This window comes from Barbus barbus (genome assembly GCF_936440315.1).
Source record: "Barbus barbus genome assembly, chromosome: 39".
Taxonomy (NCBI): Eukaryota; Metazoa; Chordata; class Actinopteri; order Cypriniformes; family Cyprinidae; genus Barbus; species Barbus barbus.
In genome coordinates this window covers 6,437,846-6,460,094 of record NC_136717.1, presented here as the reverse complement: position 1 = coordinate 6,460,094, position 22,249 = coordinate 6,437,846, and the positions used below count along the sequence as shown (strand labels likewise).

General features: G+C 37.4%; 2 protein-coding genes across 7 annotated transcripts; one reads left to right on the top strand and one right to left on the bottom strand.

The window, feature by feature from the left end:
* The first annotated feature begins 2,205 nt into the window (after nucleotides 1–2,205).
* On the top strand, nucleotides 2,206–6,254 carry LOC306858897 (uncharacterized protein). 2 transcript variants are annotated; one of them, XM_079399684.1, is made up of 3 exons: nucleotides 2,206–2,354; nucleotides 2,894–3,045; nucleotides 3,710–6,254. In XM_079399684.1, the coding sequence occupies exons 2-3, from the start codon at nucleotides 2,961–2,963 to the stop codon at nucleotides 4,987–4,989; spliced, it is 1,365 nt and encodes a 454-aa protein (XP_079255810.1). In that variant the 5' UTR covers nucleotides 2,206–2,354; nucleotides 2,894–2,960; the 3' UTR covers nucleotides 4,990–6,254. The 2 variants fall into 2 exon arrangements, with proteins under 2 accessions (XP_079255810.1, XP_079255809.1); XM_079399683.1 differs by having other exon boundaries at nucleotides 2,214–3,045.
* Nucleotides 6,255–6,891: 637 nt separating this feature from the next.
* Nucleotides 6,892–16,247, bottom strand: LOC306858880 (sterile alpha motif domain-containing protein 3-like). Of its 5 annotated transcripts, XR_013783241.1 has the most exons (7): nucleotides 15,989–16,056; nucleotides 15,242–15,351; nucleotides 11,318–12,387; nucleotides 11,075–11,230; nucleotides 10,627–10,708; nucleotides 10,207–10,299; nucleotides 9,312–10,124 (listed from the first exon to the last, which is right to left on the bottom strand). XR_013783241.1 is itself a non-coding variant. In XM_079399654.1 (6 exons), exons 2-6 carry the CDS (start codon nucleotides 15,324–15,326, stop codon nucleotides 9,837–9,839), a joined length of 1,692 nt encoding a protein of 563 aa, XP_079255780.1. In that variant the 5' UTR covers nucleotides 15,327–15,351; nucleotides 15,989–16,228; the 3' UTR covers nucleotides 6,892–9,836. The 5 variants fall into 5 exon arrangements, 4 of the variants coding, with proteins under 4 accessions (XP_079255780.1, XP_079255781.1, XP_079255782.1 ...); XM_079399654.1 differs by lacking the exon at nucleotides 10,627–10,708 and having other exon boundaries at nucleotides 6,892–10,124; nucleotides 15,989–16,228; XM_079399655.1 differs by lacking the exon at nucleotides 10,627–10,708 and having other exon boundaries at nucleotides 8,994–10,124; nucleotides 15,801–16,034.
* Between the last annotated feature and the right edge of the window lie 6,002 nt (nucleotides 16,248–22,249).

The following is a 22,249-nucleotide window of genomic DNA, read 5'->3' as shown; positions in this document are numbered from 1 at the left end:
CAGTCAAAACTAACAAGTCTTTAAAGGCTATACCAATCTGGACCGTTTAAAAGATAAAAGACACGATAAATAGATTTGATTTCGGAGTTGCAGTTCATGTCATCTCCCTCAACCGGTGTAATTCACGTTTTGAGAGTTAAAACACTCTTTACCATCGAACTTATATATAGGCATTACGTTCACTTACAGATAATATATTCAAAATCAGATCCGTTATCGCGCTAAAACCCGTCGCTCATGAATCATCGTGTCTGTCTGCTGATCCCTAGTGATTGGCTAAAATTGCAGCCGTGACGTCAACATCAGCACCAGTCTCTTTGCAGTGTGTGCGCGTGTGTTTAGTAATATTGTGATGACTGACTGTAGGCTATATATGCACACTTGGGCTTTTTTGTTAACCAATTAGCCTATACAATTTATATGGTTTGAAAACCGCCAAATTGATCAAAAACCAGCCCAAATTTTGTCCACCCGCCCAAGCCAATATTTACCCACACATTCAAATTCAAAACCGCCCAATCTGGCAACACTGATGGTGAATCCCGCTGTTCTAGTCAGTGAATCATTTTATGACTCGAAGTTTCAAAAAGCTCCATTTCTCCATCACTACTTGCCAGTGAATACACTGCGAATACCGATAACGATGAACAGAATCACGATATCGGGAGCAAAATGAGACGCTCCTTTTCTGTTACTCACACAAAAGTAAATAAATAAACGTTTATTAATGCTATATAAAGTATTACAATGTTACAATTTAATAGTAATTAATTTCTTTTACACCGCTTGTAAAAGTGCTTTGTTTTGTTTCGATGTAAAAGGTTTAAAAACACAGTCGACCACAACCTCTTTATTCATAATATATTATTAATGAATAATTTAATTTCAATATTATTTGTTCACAAATTATATAGCTTACCTCTGTAAGTTAGTGAACCTTAAAGCAAAGTGAGACATTACAGCCTAAACACCTGATATTGCACCATAACAATCTATTTTTACTGTCATGAAAATGGTTTTGATTAAGATTCAAAAGTATGAATGTTTATTGAGCATTTACAACGTGCACTATTTGGCAGATAATGTCATAATTTTACATAGATTATTAAAGTTAAATTTTTCATGCAATTGTAAATGTGTTATTAGTAAAAAAAAAGGAACACCTTTATAAACCCTTCACAAAGGGAACCTTAATAAAGTGTTACCAGTTCGTATTCGGGTCAGTAGCCTTACCTGTTTTCTGGTTTGCTTTCAGACCTCCTTCTCACATTTGTCAGGAAGATTCTTGGCCAGCACTACGGTTTGGGTCTCAGCCTCTTTTAGATTCAGGGCAGAGGCCACTGGCACTTATGGCTGGGATGCCCTGAGATCAGCCAAGCTCTTCAGAATCTCTTAAGTGCTGCAGTATAGGAAGTGTTTTCAGACTCTGTGTCTGTAGGTTATTTAAATCCTCTACAGTGGCAGGATAGACACCTTTCCAGTTTTTATAAAGATAAAAGCCATTCAAACATACTAGAAAATGTCCCACCCCAGTCCAAAATAAGATGTGGAATGCTCTCTTGCAATAAATTTAATGGGTATCTTTCACAGCCGATTCAGGGACAGTGGAATTAAGTGTTTGTCTGTTTGATGACTGCAATGTCAATTATTTGAATTATATGTGACAATGACTGCTGCTAGAAGTGATTAATAATGACATCTAGTGCTCACATCAGTACTACAGTTGATAACAATTTTTATATAAAACTTCAATACACAAGAGTGACACAATTACTTCTTAATCAACAAAAACACCAGGAATTAAAAGTAACTCCCCCATGTTTTTTTTAAATGAGTAAATAGTATAAATTGAAGAAAACAGATTAATTTTGTACAATTAGTAAAACATATTGCAACATCTGTTCAACCTATGTTTGTCTGTGGCCCTTATTAGCAAACCTGTTCAAGGTGGTTTCTACTCTGGCACTTTAGAAAAAATTAAAAAGCATCTTATTGCTGAAAAGGGTTTCTGCACCCAAACATGTTTTGTCTCTTAAACAGAATATTTAGATGTAGTGCATTCTTTTTCATTGGTAGTCATTTTCAGCATTGTACAACATATATTTAAATATGCATAATTCACAAAATGTGTGTGTGTGTTTGCATGTAAATTTCTTTGGACTTCTGTGTTTTCAGACAGCAGCGTGTGTCCAGGACTTTTATTTTGGTCTGGCAATGTGACGTCATAAGGCTGCGTCGCGCTCCTGCGTCTGTTTTGATTCGGCTTTAGAAAGGTTTTAAAGCGTGTATGGTGCGATTTGCCAATTAAAAGAAAGCAATAACAATAATAATAATAATAAGAAGAAGCATGTAAGGTAATTAAATCAGCGTCTAAAATGTCAATTCAATTTCATACCGTTAACAAACTATGTGAAATGAATTATTATTGAATGTAGCAGTGCAATGTTACATTATGAAACGTTGTTACAAGTAAAGAGCACTATAATATATTAAAAGGTGTGTCTCATTTCGCTCCCCATATCGAGAATTGATATATAGACAATTGAATGGATTTTGTCTATATGTATATTATTGTTTTATTATCTGTGTTTTGTCCTGTCGCAAAACTAATTCCTCGTATGTGTAAACATACCTGGCAATAAACCTCATTCTGATTCTGAATGGATTGCTTCGCCAGGCACTTAAATAAACTGTTGAACATAAACATGAGTAACAACTTTTACAAACCTAATGCATATGCTTTCATTACCTTTTAATTAATCAAAATGAATATAAATAAGATTTTAAATAGTGTCTGTAGTTTGGCTAATAAGGCCATTAAAGACCGGGGAACTGATTGACATGCATTCAGGGATTTAGTTTCTGTTAATTGTTCTAATCTTAAACATGACAGAGTGTCCAAACACACAGAAAACCTCCTGCTGAAGCAACTGAGATCCACGTGACGCACTATTATAAAGATGGCGTTTATTAAAGAGGAGAGTGAAGACATAAAGATCGAAGAAGCATTCAGCGTGAAACTAGAAGATACTGATGAACAAACAGGTTAGTTTTCATTCTCAAAGCTCAAATCTACAGAAATGAATGATGCATGTGAGTGTCCTAATATATGAGTGAGCTCATGCAGTCACACCAGTGTAGTTATGTTCATTGCATCAAATGTTAAATCCAAGTCTACCTAACATGCTTTGGCTGCCGCTGAGCCAGAGACGGACATGTTCAGTTCTTGTCACATATCGCAACTGTTCAGTATTTTCAACCATATATTGCTTATTTAGTTACAGCAAGAACATGTTTTAATCTACTTGTCTGAAATTCTCTTTCACTTGCCTCTTCAAAAAACCAACTTGTCTTGAACAAGCGTAAATTTTGAGCCCTGGTTAATTCCATTAATTCACATATCTGTTTTTAACATATCAGATGTTTTGTCCTGTCCCTAAGATTAAGAAAAATGGTGATGCATCAGAGAATCTTATTTTTTTCTTCCACACCAGTGACTGTTGGTGATAGGATATAGGTAATTCCAGTGACACAACAAAGTTCTCTAAACCATTTCTCCTTTGTTTTATAACTGTTTGAATGTAAAGAGTGACAAGTTAACAAAATTGTGTGTGTGTTAACAGGAAACCAATTTTTCGCAAGGCTTTGATGTCTGTTACTTTGTGCCATTAAACTAGTGTTAACTTACATTTGTATTTTTTCACCGTAGACCTGATGGTCCTCAAAGAGGAGAGTCAAGAACTGAATGAAATGGAAGAGGAAAATCAGAATGATAAACATATGTTCATAACTGGAGAAAAATCCACACAGACTAAACGGAGTTCTTCACGAAAAAGAGCTAAGAAGACCAAAGCTAACAGTCCTTTCACCTGCCAACAGTGTGGGAAGAGCTTCACACAAAAACAAAACCTTACAGTCCACATTAGAGTTCACACTGGAGAAAAGCCTTACACCTGCCAACAGTGTGGAAAGTGTTTCAGTCAGAAACAAAACCTGTCAGTCCATATGAGACTCCACACTGGAGAGAACTCTTTCATCTGCCAACGGTGTGGAAAACGTTTTACTAAGAAACAAAACCTTGATATCCACATGAGAATTCACACTGGAGAGAGCTCTTTCACCTGCCAACAGTGTGGGAGCAGTTTCACTCAAAAAGGAAACCTTAAAGTCCACATGAGAATCCACACTGGAGAAAAGCCTTATACTTGCCCTCAGTGTGGACAGAGATTTGCACATAAAAACACCCTTAATTCTCACATAAGAATTCACACTGGAGAGAAGCGGTTTACATGTGATCAGTGTGAAAAGAGCTTCACAACAGAACTCAACCTTAGATATCACAAGAACATTCACACTGGGGAGAAGCCGTTTGTATGTGGTCAGTGTGGAAAGAGTTTCACACGTAAGGTAACCCTTAATTACCACATAAGGATTCACTCAGGAGAGAACTGTTTTAAATGTAATCAGTGTGGAAAGAGTTTCAGTCATAAAAAAAGCCTCAGCACTCACACGAGTCTTCACACTGGAGAGAAGCCTTACACCTGCAAACTGTGTGGGAAGAGCTTCTCACAAAAAGGAAATCTTAAAACTCACTCGAGGCTTCACACTGGAGAGAAGCCTTTCAAGTGTCTTCAGTGTGACAAGTATTTCACATATCAAAGAGATGTGAAACGTCATTTGCAAACTCATTCTGGACAGAAATGGCAGAGGTCTGAGTGGGACAAGAGGTTTAGAAAAAACAAAAATCTCAGAAATCACCAATGCAGTCACTCTGGAGGAAGGCCTTTTATTTGTGATCAGTGTAACAAAAAATTTATTTTGTCATCACACTTACAGATACATTTGAAAACGCATGAAAATGTCAAACCCTATTTGTGTTCTTTGTGTGGAAAGACGTTTAAATGGTTCGGCAAATTAAAATTGCACCAGAAAATACGTGTCTGTGTGAAATTAAGGAAGCGTTCACACCGCAGCCATATCACCCTGTAGCCCAAGACCGGTTGCCCACTGAAGCTAAGCAGGGTTGAGCCTGGTCAGTACCTGGATGGGAGACCTCCTGGGAAAAACTAGGTTGCTGTTGGAAGAGGTGTTAGTGAGGCCAGCAGGGGGTGCTCACCCTGTGGTCTGTGTGGGTCCTAACGCCCCAGTATAGTGACGGGGACACTATACTGTCAAAAAGCACCGTCTTTCAGATGAGACGTTAAACCGAGGTCCTGACCCTCTGTGGTCATTAAAAATCCCAGGATGTCTTTCGAAAAGAGTAGAGGTGTGACCTCAGCATCCTGGCCAAATTTCCCCATTGGTCTCTGACCATCATGGCCTCCTAATCATCCCCTTACACTGATTGGCTTCATCACTCTGTCTCCTCTCCACCAGTAAGCTGGTGTGTGGTGGGCGTTCTGGCGCACTATGGCTGCCGTCGCATCATCCAGGTGGATGCTACACACTGGTGGTGGATGAGGAGACACCACCCCTCACAATGTCGAGCGCTTTGAGTGCTTAGAAAAGCGCTATATAAATGTAATGAATTATTATTATTATGTGGGCGAAATGTGATTGTCGCCTTCATTTATTTGCATCACCTCTTTATATTTTGCTTTTGGCTTTTTGTTTTCTTTTTTGCGCATTAACACCTGTATCTACACCTAACCATTTACTTTGTTGTAGTTTCGAATCTTGAGAGGTTGTGATAGTTTACGGAATGGAGAAACTGGAGGGAGTCTTTGTTAAACTCATACTACAATGTAAATGAGAGATTATGAATAAAATGACAAACTACATGAAATAATGAACATTGTGCTGCATTAAATGATTCATCTTTAGTGAAAGAATGCACTGGTAAACATATCAGTCTGGAGTTGAATATGGCTACTGTTGGGGCTCATCTGATGACATCTGGGCCTGTAGTGCCATTTTAGTCTTAAGTGCTGAGAATTCATGAAATGTACTCCTACTTTCAAACTTAAATATAAAAGCAAGTTCTCAAATTTCTTAAAGCTAAGAATCAGTCTTACTCTCCCAGTTATTTAAGACAGCTCGAGAGGTATCTAAAGTGGTTAGGAGTTGCCAGTAGGGGCTTGTGATGGCGCTGAGACAGAGACGTTTGCGAATATTTCAGGAGAGGAAGAATGGTTACATTTCCTCAGTTATTCAAACAGAAAACGAGCAAAGTAAATTTACATTAACAAAATACTTTTTTGCAAATAGCTTTCATAAAGTTGCTGTAAGTGTGAACTGTGTAAATAAAAATGTTGATATTCTTTTGTAGTGTAAATATTGGTTGGTCACTAATCTTCACAATGAGTAAATAAGGCAGATACTATTTGCACCTCAGTGTATTTTAGGGTGTACCATACCCAAGCAGGAAGGATTACTGATCAGTTTTGAAGTGAACAGCAGGCAAACAAGATTTAATTTAAATGTGATCAAGATTATGTGGACAACATTAACAAAAGCCTTTTGCCTTAAGATAAAACAACACTACTTGTGGTGAACAGGGAGGATCACATTAACATACAGTGAAGGAACTGCTTCATCCTTATCCACAAATTTGTTAGGATGCCCAGGTAAAAGATATTTTGCCATTTGACCTGAAACCCTGACGGTAGAGCAGATCTCCACATAATTCACAGTTATTCTTCTGGTTTATTTCCCTACTGCAGCTAATGAACCAGAAGTCCTGCACATTCACAGAAAATGGCTTACTTCCTTGATGAAAAATAAGGTTTATATATAGAAATGTATGGCCCGGTTTCACAAACAGGGCTTAGACTAAACCCGGATTAGGCCATTGTTCAATTAGGACATTTAAGTAATTTTTATAAACGTGCCATAGAAAAAAACATTACTGGTGTGCATCTTGAGACAAAAAAAAGGCACTGACATGTTTTAAGATCAGTCATTGCAAGTTTATTTCAGTTGAAACAGCTCAGATTTACATTTTAGTCCAGGACTAGGCTTAAGTCTTGTTTGTGAAACCGGGGGTATATGTTTAATGGGTATACGTGACCACAAGGGTGAAAGTTCAACATTACAAATTGTGTTTGGACTCGGTCACAGTCAGCTGAAATGCCAACTCCAAACAGATGTGCAACACTTCTGTACTTCACGTTAGTTGCCCGTTTCCACACTACAACAGCAACTCTTTGGTGAGGCACAGACAGATGATAGTGTTCATTTTCTCCAACACTGGCTTCCAAAAGCAACAGATGTACTGAAAAGTCTCCTGGGACATTTGGAAGTTTTGAATCAACTGCTCATCCCAAACTGATGGCGAAGAGCACTGTGTGATGGTCCGTAGCTAGGTCAGAAACACATTCAGTACATTTTTGTTGTAAGCAACACCATCTTTAGAATTTCTAGGAACACTTGGATAATGGTCCTTAAATACATATAATTTAGTACATAATACAAATTTACAATATTAGTTACTAGATGTCAATACATTGATATTAACTACTGTGGACTATCCTATATACAGGTGCATAATTAATGTGATAAAGTAGAATTCCTTTACAAAAATGAACAATGGTTTTCCTAAAAGGTTATTTTAGTTAAACTATGGTAACCACAAATTAACCATGGTTTTGCTATAAAAACCAGTTTAACTATGGTATGTGTGTGGTTATAAAAATGGTAATCAAAATATGATGATAACGTCCTAGTAATCATCAGGACATTAATGTTTGCATTACTCATTGTTTCCTGTGTAGTTATTAAACATGAAATAGTATTTTAAAGTGTTACAAGACATAATGAAGGTTACCTGTTGTCTTTGTCTACAGGGTTGTGCTCTTTTCTCTGACTCCCGTAGGAGATTTAGTCTCCTCACCCTTTGATTTATTCTTTCTAGACTGCATAACTTATGCGTCTACATTGTATCTCCATTATCAAGAAAACCAGTATATCACAAATACAGCTCCGATCATGGCATCCTCCATCCTTCTGTTTACGTTGTTGAATTCTGCACTAAAATGACTGCAGTCGGCCAGGTTAATTTACTTCAGGTCCTGTTGGTGGTGTGACTGCAACCAGGAAAATGGCCCTGGGGGGAAATGTAGCTCTCAGGACCCGTTGTGAGGAGTAGTTCCTAGAACTATGTGGTGCAAAAGCGTTAGTAGTTGTTAGTTACTCTTGGTTTCTTGAGGCAGCCCTTGGATGGTTTGTAGCAGCACACATGGAAGAAAAAGCTTATTGCTCAAAACTTGTTATAGGTTATTCCAAAAACACAATCTTTCCAACACTCCCTAACAGTTACCAGGTTTTCACTTCCTTTCGAAGTGGTGGTTCTATTCACATCCAAACAAAGATCAAAATGCACACATAGAATTCGACAAATATGGTGAACAAAGCTTGATTTTACATTAATAAAATGTGCCTTATTTTATAATGAAACAATGTGGTGTGTCCCCAGACCTTGCAGGCGATAGAACGATGCAAGATGACTCAGAGATAGTAAGTCTTCTACAGGAACATGATCTTGTAGTAAATGGCTTTGTGTAATAAATTGTACCTTCTGTAAATGTGGAAACTAAGGACATGTTAATGGACTTTAAGAGGTTGGCATTAGGTCAAGTGTTGACAGATAAATGGTGTGGATATTGTACTGACTGAAGTATAAATATCTTGGAGCAGTGATTGGCAACAAACTAAACGTTGAAGCAAAATATCAGTTGTTTGTAATCAGTTTTTAAAGAGGATGAAAACATTTTATTTATATTTCAAAATGACTATTTTATGAGTGTTTTATTGAATCATTGTTTACTTTTTGTATAGTAGGTTGGTTTGACATGCTTACATTATCAAGTAGAAATATGCTGAATAGCTATATCAAAGTGGCAAGAAAAAAAAGGCACATCCAGCCTATTGACATTTATCATAAATGGGTTATAAGTAAAGCACATTTAATCCCTAGAAAATTTGATCACCCACTATATAAATGATTCTATAGTGTTACTTTTGAGCATAGTTTCAGAGTCCCAGGAGGTAGAACAAGTTGTAATTGTCTTAAAAGTTTGAATCTCTTCCCGAAGCCCCTGAAACACACCTTTCAGGATGTGTGTGGTCTTAGGGGATCTAGTATTGGTGAGTCCAACTAAGCCATTATCGAGTACACACTATAAGACATCAGTTTGCGTTAGTATAGCCAACTTGATCTGGATTTACCCAAGATATTACATGGACAAATTACTTAGGCAAATTTTAAATTTGATTTCCATCCTATTCAGACATGTCCATGCAAATTGTTACAATATTTTTTGAGTACTGGTCATTTATTTCACTTCAGTAGGAACAAATAAAACATTGGAATTCCAGTATTAACAACTGTTTAATATAAAAGTAGTGGCAACTTCTGTTTGGTCCAAATCATTTGGTAATCGTGAACATTGTGCACCAAAAAGCTCTTAAAATAAAACGCGTTCCATTTATGAGTGGATTTTGGAGGACTGATCCTCTAAACTGAATACAGTGCTTCACAATTTATGTGAAAAAGAGTATCCATAGATTTAGTGTTGCCAAATCACATCACATGGCACACACCATGGGGGGAAAAAGATGTTTTCCATGCTATTTTGTAAGTAAATATTTGGTTTTACTTTCAAAAAGAACAAAGAAAACAAGAAATTTCAAAAACACTCATTGCCAGTTCACTTCTGTCCACCTAGCTAAAACTAATGCCATTCTTGCTTGAGCTGTTGTTTTAAACATATATTTTTATCTAGGTGTTGCTAATAAACTGCCAACTGTCAAGAGCACAACTGCTGTAATTGTATGCACTACTTAACTTTTTCACATCACATTTGAATTTGATGACAGCAACCTAATTCATCACAGTTTTAGTACAGCAGTTTGTTTTTCAGAGACATTACCTTCGGGCAAGCTTTCATATCATCCAGCTCAAGGAAAATCTTTTGAAATGCCTCAAAAGTGTTTTTCAGTTCTTTTGGGTAGCTGAGGTTGAGTGCATATATTAGCCCCATTAGCAATGCACAGGCCCTGGGTACGTCCAGGTCTTGCTGGACTTCTGTTCCCTCAATCACAATTCTTGCACTGGCTGGTTCTGATATCGTGGAACCTCTAGCTATAATAATCTTCATCACTTCATTGGCAATATCCCCATCATCCTAAGCAGGTCAAAATCAATGTTAGTTTAAGTTATCATATTTAAAAATCAGATTAACACAAAGTACAGCATGTCTGACTTACCGAATGTTCTTTAAACAGATCTTCCTCATTTTCTCTGAAAAATACCACTAAGCAACGGATAGCAGCCTCTCTCCTTCTTTCCAAAGAATAATCCTGTAAAGAAGAAGAAAAAAAAAAAAAAAAAAAAGTGTTAGACTGCTTGTCCATTGAAATGGGTTTTTGAATACATGACTCTTTAAAAAAAAAAAAAAGGAAAAAAAAGACTTTGGGTAGAAATCAATAACGGTACAGTTTAGTCATGAATCTCAATCACATCATTAAAATAATAATAATAATATTATTTGAAATTGTATTTCTGGCCACCCATCAAATATTCACAGTATAGTAACGCAAAAAGAACAACTGACAGACTTCCTTAAAGAATTCACAGTTTTTCCTGTAGGATCTAGTAGATAATATTGATGATGATGCATTCTTAACTCTGTTGAAGTGCAGGTGGAAGAGTACAAAATTAGAGGCATTTCAGTGTTTGAAGGATAGCGTTTCTAGCTGCAAACAGGCTCTGAAAGACAATGTTTGTTTGTGTATTATGAACCTCTGGAAAGCTGCCTTGACACAATGTGCATTGTTAAAAGCACTCTAAGATAAGATATCCCTTTATTCGTCCCACAACGGGGAAATTTCTTTGTTACAGCAGCAAGAAGAAATTGTTCAAATAAAAAAGGAAAATACAGTGCATAAATACAAGAGAAAAAATAAAAACAGAAACAATAATTGCACTTCCAAACAAACAAATTGCACTAATTTCTACAAATAAAATTCACTTGACCCAGCACAGCACCCCCCCCCCCCCCCCCCCCCAACCAACCACACCACCCACCCGAAAATCACTTAAGTTCCTATTTGTAGCAGTTACATGTATACATACCTCTAGCAGCATGTTCTTAATGCGCTGAATACTCATTTTTGAAGACCGTCCCCTTGAGAACACCAAGGACATTATTTTAGGAGAGTACTGGTCCAGTTTTGCCATGAATGTTTCCTCCAGGTCAACAGTTGTGATCCTTGTGAATTCTTCATTTATCTGTAAAAATAAGGCACAATTTGTTAATGTAGAAAACGAAATATAATCTAGCAAAAACTGCAAACTATTTTATGAAAATATATTTACCTGAGCGGCATCAAAAAGTGCTGGCCATCTGTATTTTAAGTCATTGATTGGTGTTGCTTGACTGACAATTTCCTGCCTGCGAATAGAGAATGTCTTTGCCATTTTTTCACTGATAATCTGATAGTTCATCATACTCCTCTTTACTTCGTTAAGGAGCTCCACTCTTTCATTTTCCAAGCTTTCTTCAGTTTCTCCTTGTGGGTGAGGGGGTAAAAAGTTCACCTCTGCTTTTCTTGGCTTTTTTATATTTTTTGCAGGCGCTTTGTCATGTGCTCGCTTCTTTTTGATAGAGTTAACATCGAGCTCAGGGCATCCAAGCCCTCTCAGTTTTGCTCTATAGTTGCCCATTTTATATTTTAGTCTCTGTCGCCATCCGTAGCATCCATTATATGAGCCTGGTTCTTTAAGGCAGGGATATTTCTGAACCAGCGCCTCAGCAACATCAGACAACTGCGTGCTTGTTGGGTAGGCCACATACTGAAAGATACTTTCAGCCAGTTTCTCTAGGATGTCTGGAAGGATTGGTGTAAAGCTGAGTTGAATTCCATCCTTCTTGAAAGCTTCAGTTCCTGCAGCAAGCACGAGTTCTGTGTCATAGGCAAAGCGAGGTACTGAGAACTCAGTAGGCCAACGCTGTGAACGCTGAGTCTTGTGTTCAGGTGATGGAAGAATCAGTGTATCCTGCGATCCAGGAAAGGAACCGCTGATAGAAGGAAAGATGTCGGTCACTGAAGTGTGGACCGAGGTTTGGATGCAAGTCTTTGATGCAGTTTTAATGGAACTCTCCACATCAGTAAAAGTCAGAGTAAGTGTGGGCGGTTCAACAATGTGAATCACCTTAATTGTGTCCTTGTCCTTGATGTCACTTGTTGTGGTAAGAGAAAAATATTCCTCCCCGAAATCAGCATCCTTGTAATGCAAAGTAAAGTTCCCATTAAGGCCAAATGTCTTCCTCACAATAGACTCAAGTTCACTCACAGTCCCAGGGATTCCCTGAGGCAAGTCCAGTTTGCGAATGTCATGCTCTTGAAGAATGATACGAAGTTTAGCTGGACAAGACTTTGGAGCTTCTGTAAGAGAAACCACATCAGTTTGAGTTACAGAAAATCAAGGGGATGAGGGTCTTTCCATGTAAACCTCCATTGTCCACTTGAAGAGGGATGTGCTTCAAAATGGCAGCAGGGAAAGGTATGACTGCTAGAATGTTTAGCTGTTACAAAACCTGCACCTGGCAGATGACAAACTTTAAGAAACTTTAAAAAGACCCAACAATTGTCATATTCAAGTACAGACTGAAACCATGTTTACCTGTACATTTTCACACTACAACTCAAACAACAGTGCAATGTTTATTATTTCATTCATTGTCTCTTTATTTATGCTTTTCCTTTTACATAGTGTCATTTCACAGCAAGATAATTTATCTATTAATTTGATTCCAAGGTGTTAAACTGAAACAAATATGAGGGACCGCCTTTACACAGTTAAAAAAAAGGGAGCCTTCCACAACCGCTCAATATTTCAAACTATAGCAGATGAGATGGTCAGGTTGGCAATAGACGTTCATATGTACACGAGTAAAGAAAACACATACCTGGGAAATTGACTTTAGTTGAAAATTAACTAATCGTGCATACCTAAATCGCACAAGTTTTTAAATCCAGGTTTAAATTTTAAAATTTAAATTTTTAAATCCAGGTTTAATCATATTTTATTGGGATTATGATTTCTGCATCTTTCAAGTTAATCACACCAAGAACGGTAACTATAAAGATAACTAGGCCTGTTTTAGCGGCCACTCCAGTGGATGATATTGTCTGTTTATTCGAAGCACATGCTTGTCTGCTGTTTTAAATTTACCAAGCTTGTGATATCAGGATTGATTCTGATTGGATGTCAAGGTTTTCATCAGCTGTTAAAAAAGTGATTCTACCGATACCGTTTCTCTGTGCCTTTATCGTTATAGCTGTGGTGTGGACATCATTGCATACTGAGTCCGGAATTTTCGCACAATTCTAAATACGACCTCACGTGGCTCACGTTTTCACACTGCCTCGGAAACTTTTGTCCGTCATAAAAAAAATTTTTGGGATCAGGTTCGATTTTCTGCGTTTTCGCATCTGTAACATGCATTTTGATAGGAAAGGATGAGGCATATGGAAAAAAACGGAAAAACGCTACTGAAAATTTCGGACTCGGTGTTCAATGGCCCTTAGTATTGAGAACAATTTTTCAAACTGTATCTTTGTTATATTTATTTTCCTTGGTGTGAACAGGCCTTAATAGTCTGTGATATTGGCTTGCTGGTTATTTATCCCTTTTTTTCTTTTGACATTTCAATTATCATGCATTGGCAATAAGTCTACATGAATTTTAATGCTTGGAGTTTCCAGATATTAACAAGTTAAATTCTCCAATCAGAGATGTTCTCTTAAATGGATATATTTTCTGCCCAGTGTAAATGCTTGTTGAACCCATATTGATTCTTAAATGTCAAGGTCATTTTATTTATTTTTTTGCTGTCTTCAGTTGATGACTGAACAAAATTTCACTAAATATTATTTGCACCATGCCTCTTAAATCACAAAAAGCCGTGTGTTTTGTTACTTTGTTGCAAAGTTTAGCTCCAACTCTAATCAAACACACCTGAAGCAACTAATTAAGGTCTTCAGGATTGCGTGAAAATTAAAGGCAAGTGTGTTTGATTAGAGTTGGAGCTAAACTTTGCAAGACAGTCGATCGCCAGGAACAGGGTTGGGCACCCCTGACCTACGTCGTAACCTTTGATGCAGTGGGAGGAGATCTAAATACAATGCTTTTAATGTTTAATTTATCTTGGCAGTCGTAACAGTAAACCTACTCTTAAATGGAGTTTTTAAATAAGATTTCTTAAATCAGGGTAGAAAGTGGCTTTTATTTTTAAATTACAAATAAATTTAATCCTACTAACAGTATTAGAGCACCTTAAGGGGGGAAAAAAAAAAAAGTTACGCATGACCCCTTTAAAATTAAGTTACAAAAACTAAGCTTAAAAAGTCCTTCAACAACAAAAGCAGTTTAAAGCCGCGGTCACACTAACATTTGTTCAGAGGGTGCTGCAAAAAGGGACTTCAGATGCTACATTTACTACTGAGGTTTTAGAAGATGTGAAAATCACAACAACAGATGTTTTCTTTAGTATGTCCGCTAATTCATGTCTTTGATTTGAACCGTTTGTATCGCGAACAATCAAGCGGTTTGATTCAAACCATCTATTATGTTGCTGGTCGCTGGATTTTAAAGGCTTGATTGTTTGTGTCCCTGTGAATTGTATAACGCTTTGAATATTTTTAGCATTAATGTTGCATAACAAAAAGATGAAAATATTTTTTTTAAATGAGATTTATTCTATTTCTTTCTAAAAAGAAGCATTTATAGAGGATACTACCACTGCAACATGTTTTTTCAATCTTTCCTTTAAAATGGCACACAGTCCATTAAACAGTCTGCCTGGAAACAAATTCACATTTACAAGAAACTGGTTTGACACGGTGCTTTTAAAGAAAGAAAAGAAAAAAATTACCCAAAGACAAGAAATGTAAAAGGTAGTCACTGATTTATACAAAATAAACGGTCTGTATGAATTTATGATTTTCATTGGTTTTAGTTGCTATTGGGTATTTACTAATATTTTGCTTTATTGAAAGCATGAGTCATAATAACAAATGCCCAACTTGGAAGTAAAATCTTCTCAAATACACTTAAAGTCAGCAGCATTAGCATTCGACTGTGATCTCAACATGTCAGCCCACTCAATATCAAATAAATCCGTTTTAATTAGGACGCTCATATGACGTTCTTCAAAAATATCATTCATTTCTGTACAACACAACATTTTTATTAATGATCAAATGATTGAGTTCAGCTTTGAGAAAGAAAACCAACCTGTTTGTTCCTCAGTATCTTCATGTTTGACTCTGAATGCTTCTTCAATCAGCATGTCTTCAATCTCCACTTTAATAAACGCCATCTTTTTAATAGTGTGTCACATGGACCTGTGTGTTTGGAAACATAATCAAGTTTAAGATGAGCATAAAAAAAAACTAATCCAAACTAAATCTCTGGGTGTGCTCCCTAGTTAAGTACTCAGCGCACAGGTAAGGCCAGATTAAGTTAAAACTAAAAAAAAAAAAAAAAAAAAAACTCAAAACCAGCACTTCTGATAAAAAAAAACACAAATTTTGCAGACGTGTTTAGTTATGGATAATATTTGAACATAAAAAGAGATTACACTTTAAAAGACTGCACTTTCATTAAAACGTTTGCCATTTGTTTGTAAAAGCATGCCGCATTTACACAGTTTTGCCCAGGTGTCGAGCGCAAAACAATCATTTCTCGAAGCCTTCGGTTCAATTGACTCGAATTTCCGAAAAGCCCAAGTCCATGCGCTGAATTCATGTTTAGATAAACTAATTCCCAATGTATGGAGCGAAACGAGACGCACCTTTTCTGTTACTGCTGAGTGCATGCGCTTTACTTGCACAAAATAACGCTCGTCAATGTTACAAAAAGTATCGCAATATTATATTAAATAAAGACTGCCTAGTTTTACATCGCCTGTGGAAGAACCTATAAAACCAGACTGAACAGTTTGCATATATTTAAAAACTTTAAATGGTTAAAAACGCACACCTTTCTTAAGTCGAGTCTCAACAAACGCAGCAGCGCGGCGCAGCCTGAGGACGTCACACCAGCAGCCCAGAACAAAAGTCGCGCTCACGTGCTGCTGTGCACAATCACTAGGGCTGCATCCGAAACCGCATACTCAACGAGTAGGTACTTTTTTTCAAGAAGTACTTACTTAACGAGCGCTAAAAGAGTACGTACTTTACAGCCAAATCTCGTTGAGTATGAATGAGATCCGCCATGTTTACGTTATCATGTGATCTATGACGTTATAACAAGCGCAAATACAAAAGAAATGAGCGACAGGTTTAATCTGTAAATATTTTGATGCTGATGAAATGTGCTCATTTTTGGTATTGTTGAAGAAACAGCTGCCCTTATGATTGTAGTATAACCAACAAATTTAGGGTTGATTTAAGTATTTTAACTCAACTAATATAAACCCTACAGTTTCATCCTTAAAGAAATTATTTTTTATTACGAAAAACCAAAATCGTTCATCCACATGCAAAACTGGCTTAACTCTCCTTTGTTTTCCTCTTTTTCTTGTTGAATGTCCCTCTGGTTTAATCCCTGAGGCTTATAAATAACAAAAACAAATGCAATTTTAATGCATTATGATTATATTAATTTTATGATTATTCAAAGATATTTATTCTTTTTGTCCCTGTGTATATAATCTCATACTATGATGTACGCAAACCAATTCTAGTTATGTTTTCTTTCTCTTTTGTGTCATTATGATTGTTCATTGTTAATGAACAATGAAAGTAATGAATTAATGCATATGTTAATGAAACAATTATATTTTATTTACTGACAACACGAAACATGAACAAATGAGTAAAATGTAATTAAAAGTAACCATGACAATAAATAAACCAGTCAACAACACATGAAAAAGCTTTATTCAAACAAAATTGTTCTAAAAATCATGTATTTACAGGCAGTGAACCCACATCTACTGCATCTCAACACAGCTGAGCCAGTTCTGCAGCTTTATTCTGATGAAGACCACCGTGTCCACCTTCACCTGTCTCTGCCGTCCATCACGTCCCTCACTGCTGCAGTCAGACTGAATCTGATCATGGATGAGAAAGGGACATCGAGTGCACAGAGAGGATGAGGAAGACCATGATGACACCCCTGTACCACACACAATCTTGAAGCAAGAGCAGGAGAACGCATGTGGAAAAATCTAGCTGCCAAACGCATAATTGTACATTTACAAAACATTAAATGTAAAAAAAATAAAATGTAAATGCTTTTTTTGTGCCTTCGGCACAAACGCTCAACAAAGCAGCTTGTTTCTTAAAGTTTATTTCTTCAAGGTACTTCTATAATATAAATGCTTACATACAGTATATTTCATACAATTTCTATTTGGGGCTTTAAAGGGTTAGTTCACCCAAACATATACATTCAGTCGTTATTTACACACATCCACATTGTTCAATCGTTGTGTGTGTGTCCTGCTGGTTTCTGTTCATACAATATCAGTCAATGGAGCCTAACTTTCAGATTCTTCGTGAAATTATTTGACGATGCTTTTGAAGCTTCTGAAACTCGTGCTCCATTGACTGATGTTGTATGAACAGAAACCAGCAGGACAAACTTGAATAAAATCACATCCTCAATTTCTTTTGGTCTTTCTCTAGATGCTCTCGCTGGCTCTGGGGTCACTGAGGATGAAGAGACCACAGCAGCATCCGGTCCAGATGAGGCAGTAAGGGCCGGTGGAGTGATGGAGCGTCTCATTCATGGCACTGGATCATTTCCAGGATGCTGCTGTGGACTTCTCCATCCTCACTGCAGACATTTCAGATCATACAAAGATGCACAAACATAATACACAAGCAGTCATTTTAACAGCACAATGTCATTTGATTTCTGTATTAGAAGTAACAAAATGATTTCTTACTTTGTGTTTTCCTTTTTTTCCCACAAATCCCGCTGTCACCTGCTCCAGCACAAAAGCTCTGCATCAAATTCACAGAAATCAAGAATCAGAAAAGCGCTGTAACAGCTTCGTTTGAAATTACAATCATTAAAATAAACGAAACTTTAACATTTTAAATAATTTATTCATTTGAGTAACTGAAAGGTTTTCAGCTCCTTTGAATATTCTTTTAGAATATTTTCCTGTCTCTTATTAAATAGACATTTAATGGTCTTTAATATGTATAAGGTTTATGTAAATGCACTTTGGAGACGCGAGTGTTTACTGGAGCTGTTCACTATACAAATATACTGTAACGTTACTGTCTAGCATCTACACCTTCAGCACGTCAACAATTTACAATACAGTAGCTCAAGAAATGCGATAGATAATCGATAATAAGATCGATAATACTCACATTTGTAAACACCCGCGTCGCTGATCTCCGTCACGTGATGATGACGTATCCTCTCGCGTGAGGCTTCTGGGATAGAAAAGTGTCCATCGGATGAACACTCAAGAATCTGGGCTGAAGCAGTAGGACATCCGGGAACTTCTCGACTACTCGTCTATGAATACTGAGGTTTCGGACATACTTATTCGTTCACCTACTGCTTTTCCCCTATATAGTAGAGAAGTAGGCGGTTTCGGATGCAGCCAAAGAGTGCGTTGCAATTTACAGGCAAACAATAAGATACAGGTGCTGGTCATAAAATTAGAATATCATGAAAAAGTTTATTTATTTCAGTAATACCATTCAAAAAGTGAAACTTGTATATTATATTCATTCATTACACACAGACTGATATATTTCAAATGTTTATTTCCTTTAATTTTGATGATTATAACTGACAACTAATGAAAGTCCCAAATTCAGTATTCCAGAAAATTAGAATATTGTGAAAATGTTCAGTATTGAAGACACCTGGTGCCACACTCTAATCAGCTAATTAACTCAAAACACCTGCAAAAGCCTTTAAATGGTCTCTCAGTCTAGTTCTGTAGGCTACACAATCATGGGGAAGACTGCTGATTTGACAGTTGTCCAAAAGACGACCATTGACACCTTGCACAAGGAGGGCAAGACACAAAAGGTCATTGCTAAAGAGGCTGGCTGTTCACAGAGCTCTGTGTCCAAGCACATTAATAGAGAGGCGAAGGGAAGGACAAGATGTTGTAGAAAAAAAAGTGTACAAGCAATAGGGATAACCGGACCCTGGAGAGGATTGTGAAACAAAACCCATTCAAAAATGTGGGGGAGATTCACAAAGAGTGGACTGCAGCTGGAGTCAGTGCTTCAAGAACCACCACGCACAGACGTGTGCAAGATATGGGTTTCAGCTGTCGCATTCCTTGTGTCAAGCCACTCTTGAACAAGAGACAGCGTCAGAAGCGTCTTGACTGGACTGCTGCTGAGTGGTCCAAAGTTATGTTCTCTGATGAAAGTAAATTTTGCATTTCCTTTGGAAATCAAGGTCCCAGAGTCTGGAGGAAGAGCGGAGAGGCACATAATCCACGTTGCTTGAGGTCCAGTGTAAAGTTTCCACAGTCATTGATGGTTTGGGGTGCCATGTCATCTGCTGGTGTTGGTCCATTGTGTTTTCTGAGGTCCAAGGTCAACGTAGCCGTCTACCAGGAAGTTTTAGAGCACTTCATGCTTCCTGCTGCTGACCAACTTTATGGAGATGCAGATTTCATTTTCCAACAGGACTTGGCACCTGCACACACTGCCAAAGCTACCAGTACCTGGTTTAAGGACCATGGTATCCCTGTTCTTGATTGGCCAACAAACTCGCCTGACCTTAACCCCATAGAAAACCTATGGGGTATTGTGAAGAGGAAGACGCAATACGCCAGACCCAACAATTCAGAAGAGCTGAAGGCCACTATCAGAGCAACATGGGCTCTCATAACACCTGAGCAGTGCCACAGACTGATCGACTCCATGCCACGCCGCATTGCTGCAGTAATCCAGGCCAAAGGAGCCCCAACTAAATAATGAGTGCTGTACATGCTCATACTTTTCAGTTGGCCAACATTTCTAAAAATCTTTTTTTTTGCATTGGTCTTAATTGATATTTTAATTTTCTGAGATACTGAATTTGGGACTTTCATTAGTTGTCAGTTATAATCATCCAAATTAAAGGAAATAAACATTTGAAATATATCAGTCTGTGTGTAATGAATGAATCTAATATACAAGTTTCACTTTTTGAATGGTATTACTGAAATAAATCAACTTTTTCATGATATTCTAATTTTATGACCAGCACCTGTATACCTGATGGTGTCTGGGTGGAAATCTGAGCGCAACAGCAGGGTGGAGAAGATGATTTTGGAGTTGGGGAAGTTGGAGGATGCTTTTTCTGCAACATTAATGAGAGCTGTAGCTACTCTCTCTTGTTGGGCTCTCAGGTTGTTGGTACCGGTGTGGATGATAATATGGCTGGGGGAACCTAGCTGCTCTTCACACAAGAGCTCCAGGGTCTTCTGTGTGTTTGGGCACCATATTTTCATGATGTTTCTTCTCGGGAACAGTTTCTTTTCATCAACAAATTTGCCATTCGAGTCCATCAGGAGTACGATCTGGGGCTGTGTTTGACTGTTGGAGTCAGGTGGAGGAGCGCTGCCAGGGTTGATGGCTGTGGTTGTTGGAGGAGGAGTCTGCTCTCAACTTTGCAGTTCTTCTCTTGTCTGTGTCAGTTGCTCCTTCAGAGCTGGCAGTTGTTTTCCATTTTCACTTGTTTTCCTTCTGTCTTCTCTTAGCTCTCTCACTTCTTCTCTCATTACAGACAGTTGTTTGTTGTACTCCTTCCGCTCTCTGATTTTTCAGTTCCTGAATTTCTTCCTTTGTGATCCTCTTCTTTCTCTGTTCGGACAGTCTGCTGCACTGCTCCAAGCACTTCTTCTCTCAGCTGCACCAGTTTCAGCTCCATCTCTCTGAACTTCTCTTTCATGTCGCTGATGAAGCTGTGTAGAAGGGAGATCTCCTCATCCCTGGATTGTTCATTTGTAGCTTGATGGGTGGAGATGGAGGTGTTTTCTGCCTGTTTTAGTGTATTAGGGTTGGCCTTGTTCAGCTAAGCTTTTCCTTTAATTTGGAGGAAGTCCTTTTCAAATTATTTCAGATGGTCCTGAATCATTACAGTCCCATTTTTGTATAGGTTCGCTGTTATCATGACATCTGATTCTGAATCGTCCTCTTTGACCTGCAGTTTCCATCCGTTACTGATGCCCTTTCTGATACCTGTGGGGTAATGTTGTCTAATCACTGAGTGCCAGGCTTCTGGGTCTTCTGTATAAAATATGATGTTGCTGACCTCTCCGTTCTTATATAAATCTGGGTACAGTGTTTCTGGTCTGTCCTTGAGGAGCTTTTCTTTAAGATCTCATTTGTAGCTTTGTATGGGTAAGTTATGGGGATTGACTCTGTCATTGTTCAAATATTCTGACAATTTGTTGTTGTTGTTTTTTGAATATGCAGATATCCACTATAGTTAGCCCTTATACTGTATACAGTTATTATACTTATACTGTTGTTGTTTTTTTTTTTTTTTTTCAAATCTTTCCCCAAAATAAAGGTAGTTGACTGCAGACCTCAGTATATCTGTACTCACTTTACTCAGTATTCTTTCTTCTCTTTCTTTTCTTTTGAGGCAGTTGTAGCCTTAAGGGGGGGGTCGCACACCGAACAATAAGCGCCGCGTCTAGGACAACTCGAGGTATCGCACACCGTACATTCTATTCGCTCAAATTCGAATACTTCATTTAACTTAATTTATTATTATTATTATTATTTTAATGGATAATAGCTGAGTGTTGAACGTTAATCAATGAAAACAATCTGTTAAGAAAAGTCTGTTATTGTTTTGTTGTATCTGTTGTCTAGGCAACTATGTTACATAGTAGCAATATTGTTTAGCTAACGTTAGCTAGCCAGCTTGAGTGAAAACGTTACCAATCGCCTTGTAAAGTTTTTATTTAAATGAAACAAATGTACTGTATTTTAGTTTATAATATCTATTTTGTATATATTTTTAAATTTTATGGTAATAAAGAATATTCTAAATAATGCACAATGTACAAAATAATAATCTAATCTGATGAAAATAAAGAAAATCATAGATAATACCATGGTGTGTTTGTATAGTCCTAGAAAATAAATATATATACAGGGCTGTGTATTCCCTAGTTGTCAAGAAAAATGCATGAGACATAAATGTGGGTGTATAATTAAGTTATGTAACATATTAAGGTTTTTGTATGAATGCCCTGTGGTTTTCCAGTTCTTCTCAAACAGATTTTGTCTGACAACTGCTGCACTGCTA

What these genes read in the sequence shown, in the direction of transcription:
- LOC306858880 (XM_079399656.1), bottom strand. Translation starts at nt 15,326, where the DNA reads ATGGCGTTTATTAAAGTGGAGATTGAAGACATGCTGATTGAAGAAGCA. An exon ending in AGATACTGAGGAACAAACAG is followed by an intron (nt 12,388 to 15,241) that starts GTTGGTTTTCTT and finishes TTTCTCTTACAG; the next exon opens with AAGCTCCAAAGTCTTGTCCA. An exon ending in TTAAGAACATGCTGCTAGAG is followed by an intron (nt 10,300 to 11,074) that starts GTATGTATACAT and finishes TCTTCTTTACAG; the next exon opens with GATTATTCTTTGGAAAGAAG.
- LOC306858897 (XM_079399684.1), top strand. Translation starts at nt 2,961, where the DNA reads ATGGCGTTTATTAAAGAGGAGAGTGAAGACATAAAGATCGAAGAAGCA. An exon ending in AGATACTGATGAACAAACAG is followed by an intron (nt 3,046 to 3,709) that starts GTTAGTTTTCAT and finishes TTTTCACCGTAG; the next exon opens with ACCTGATGGTCCTCAAAGAG.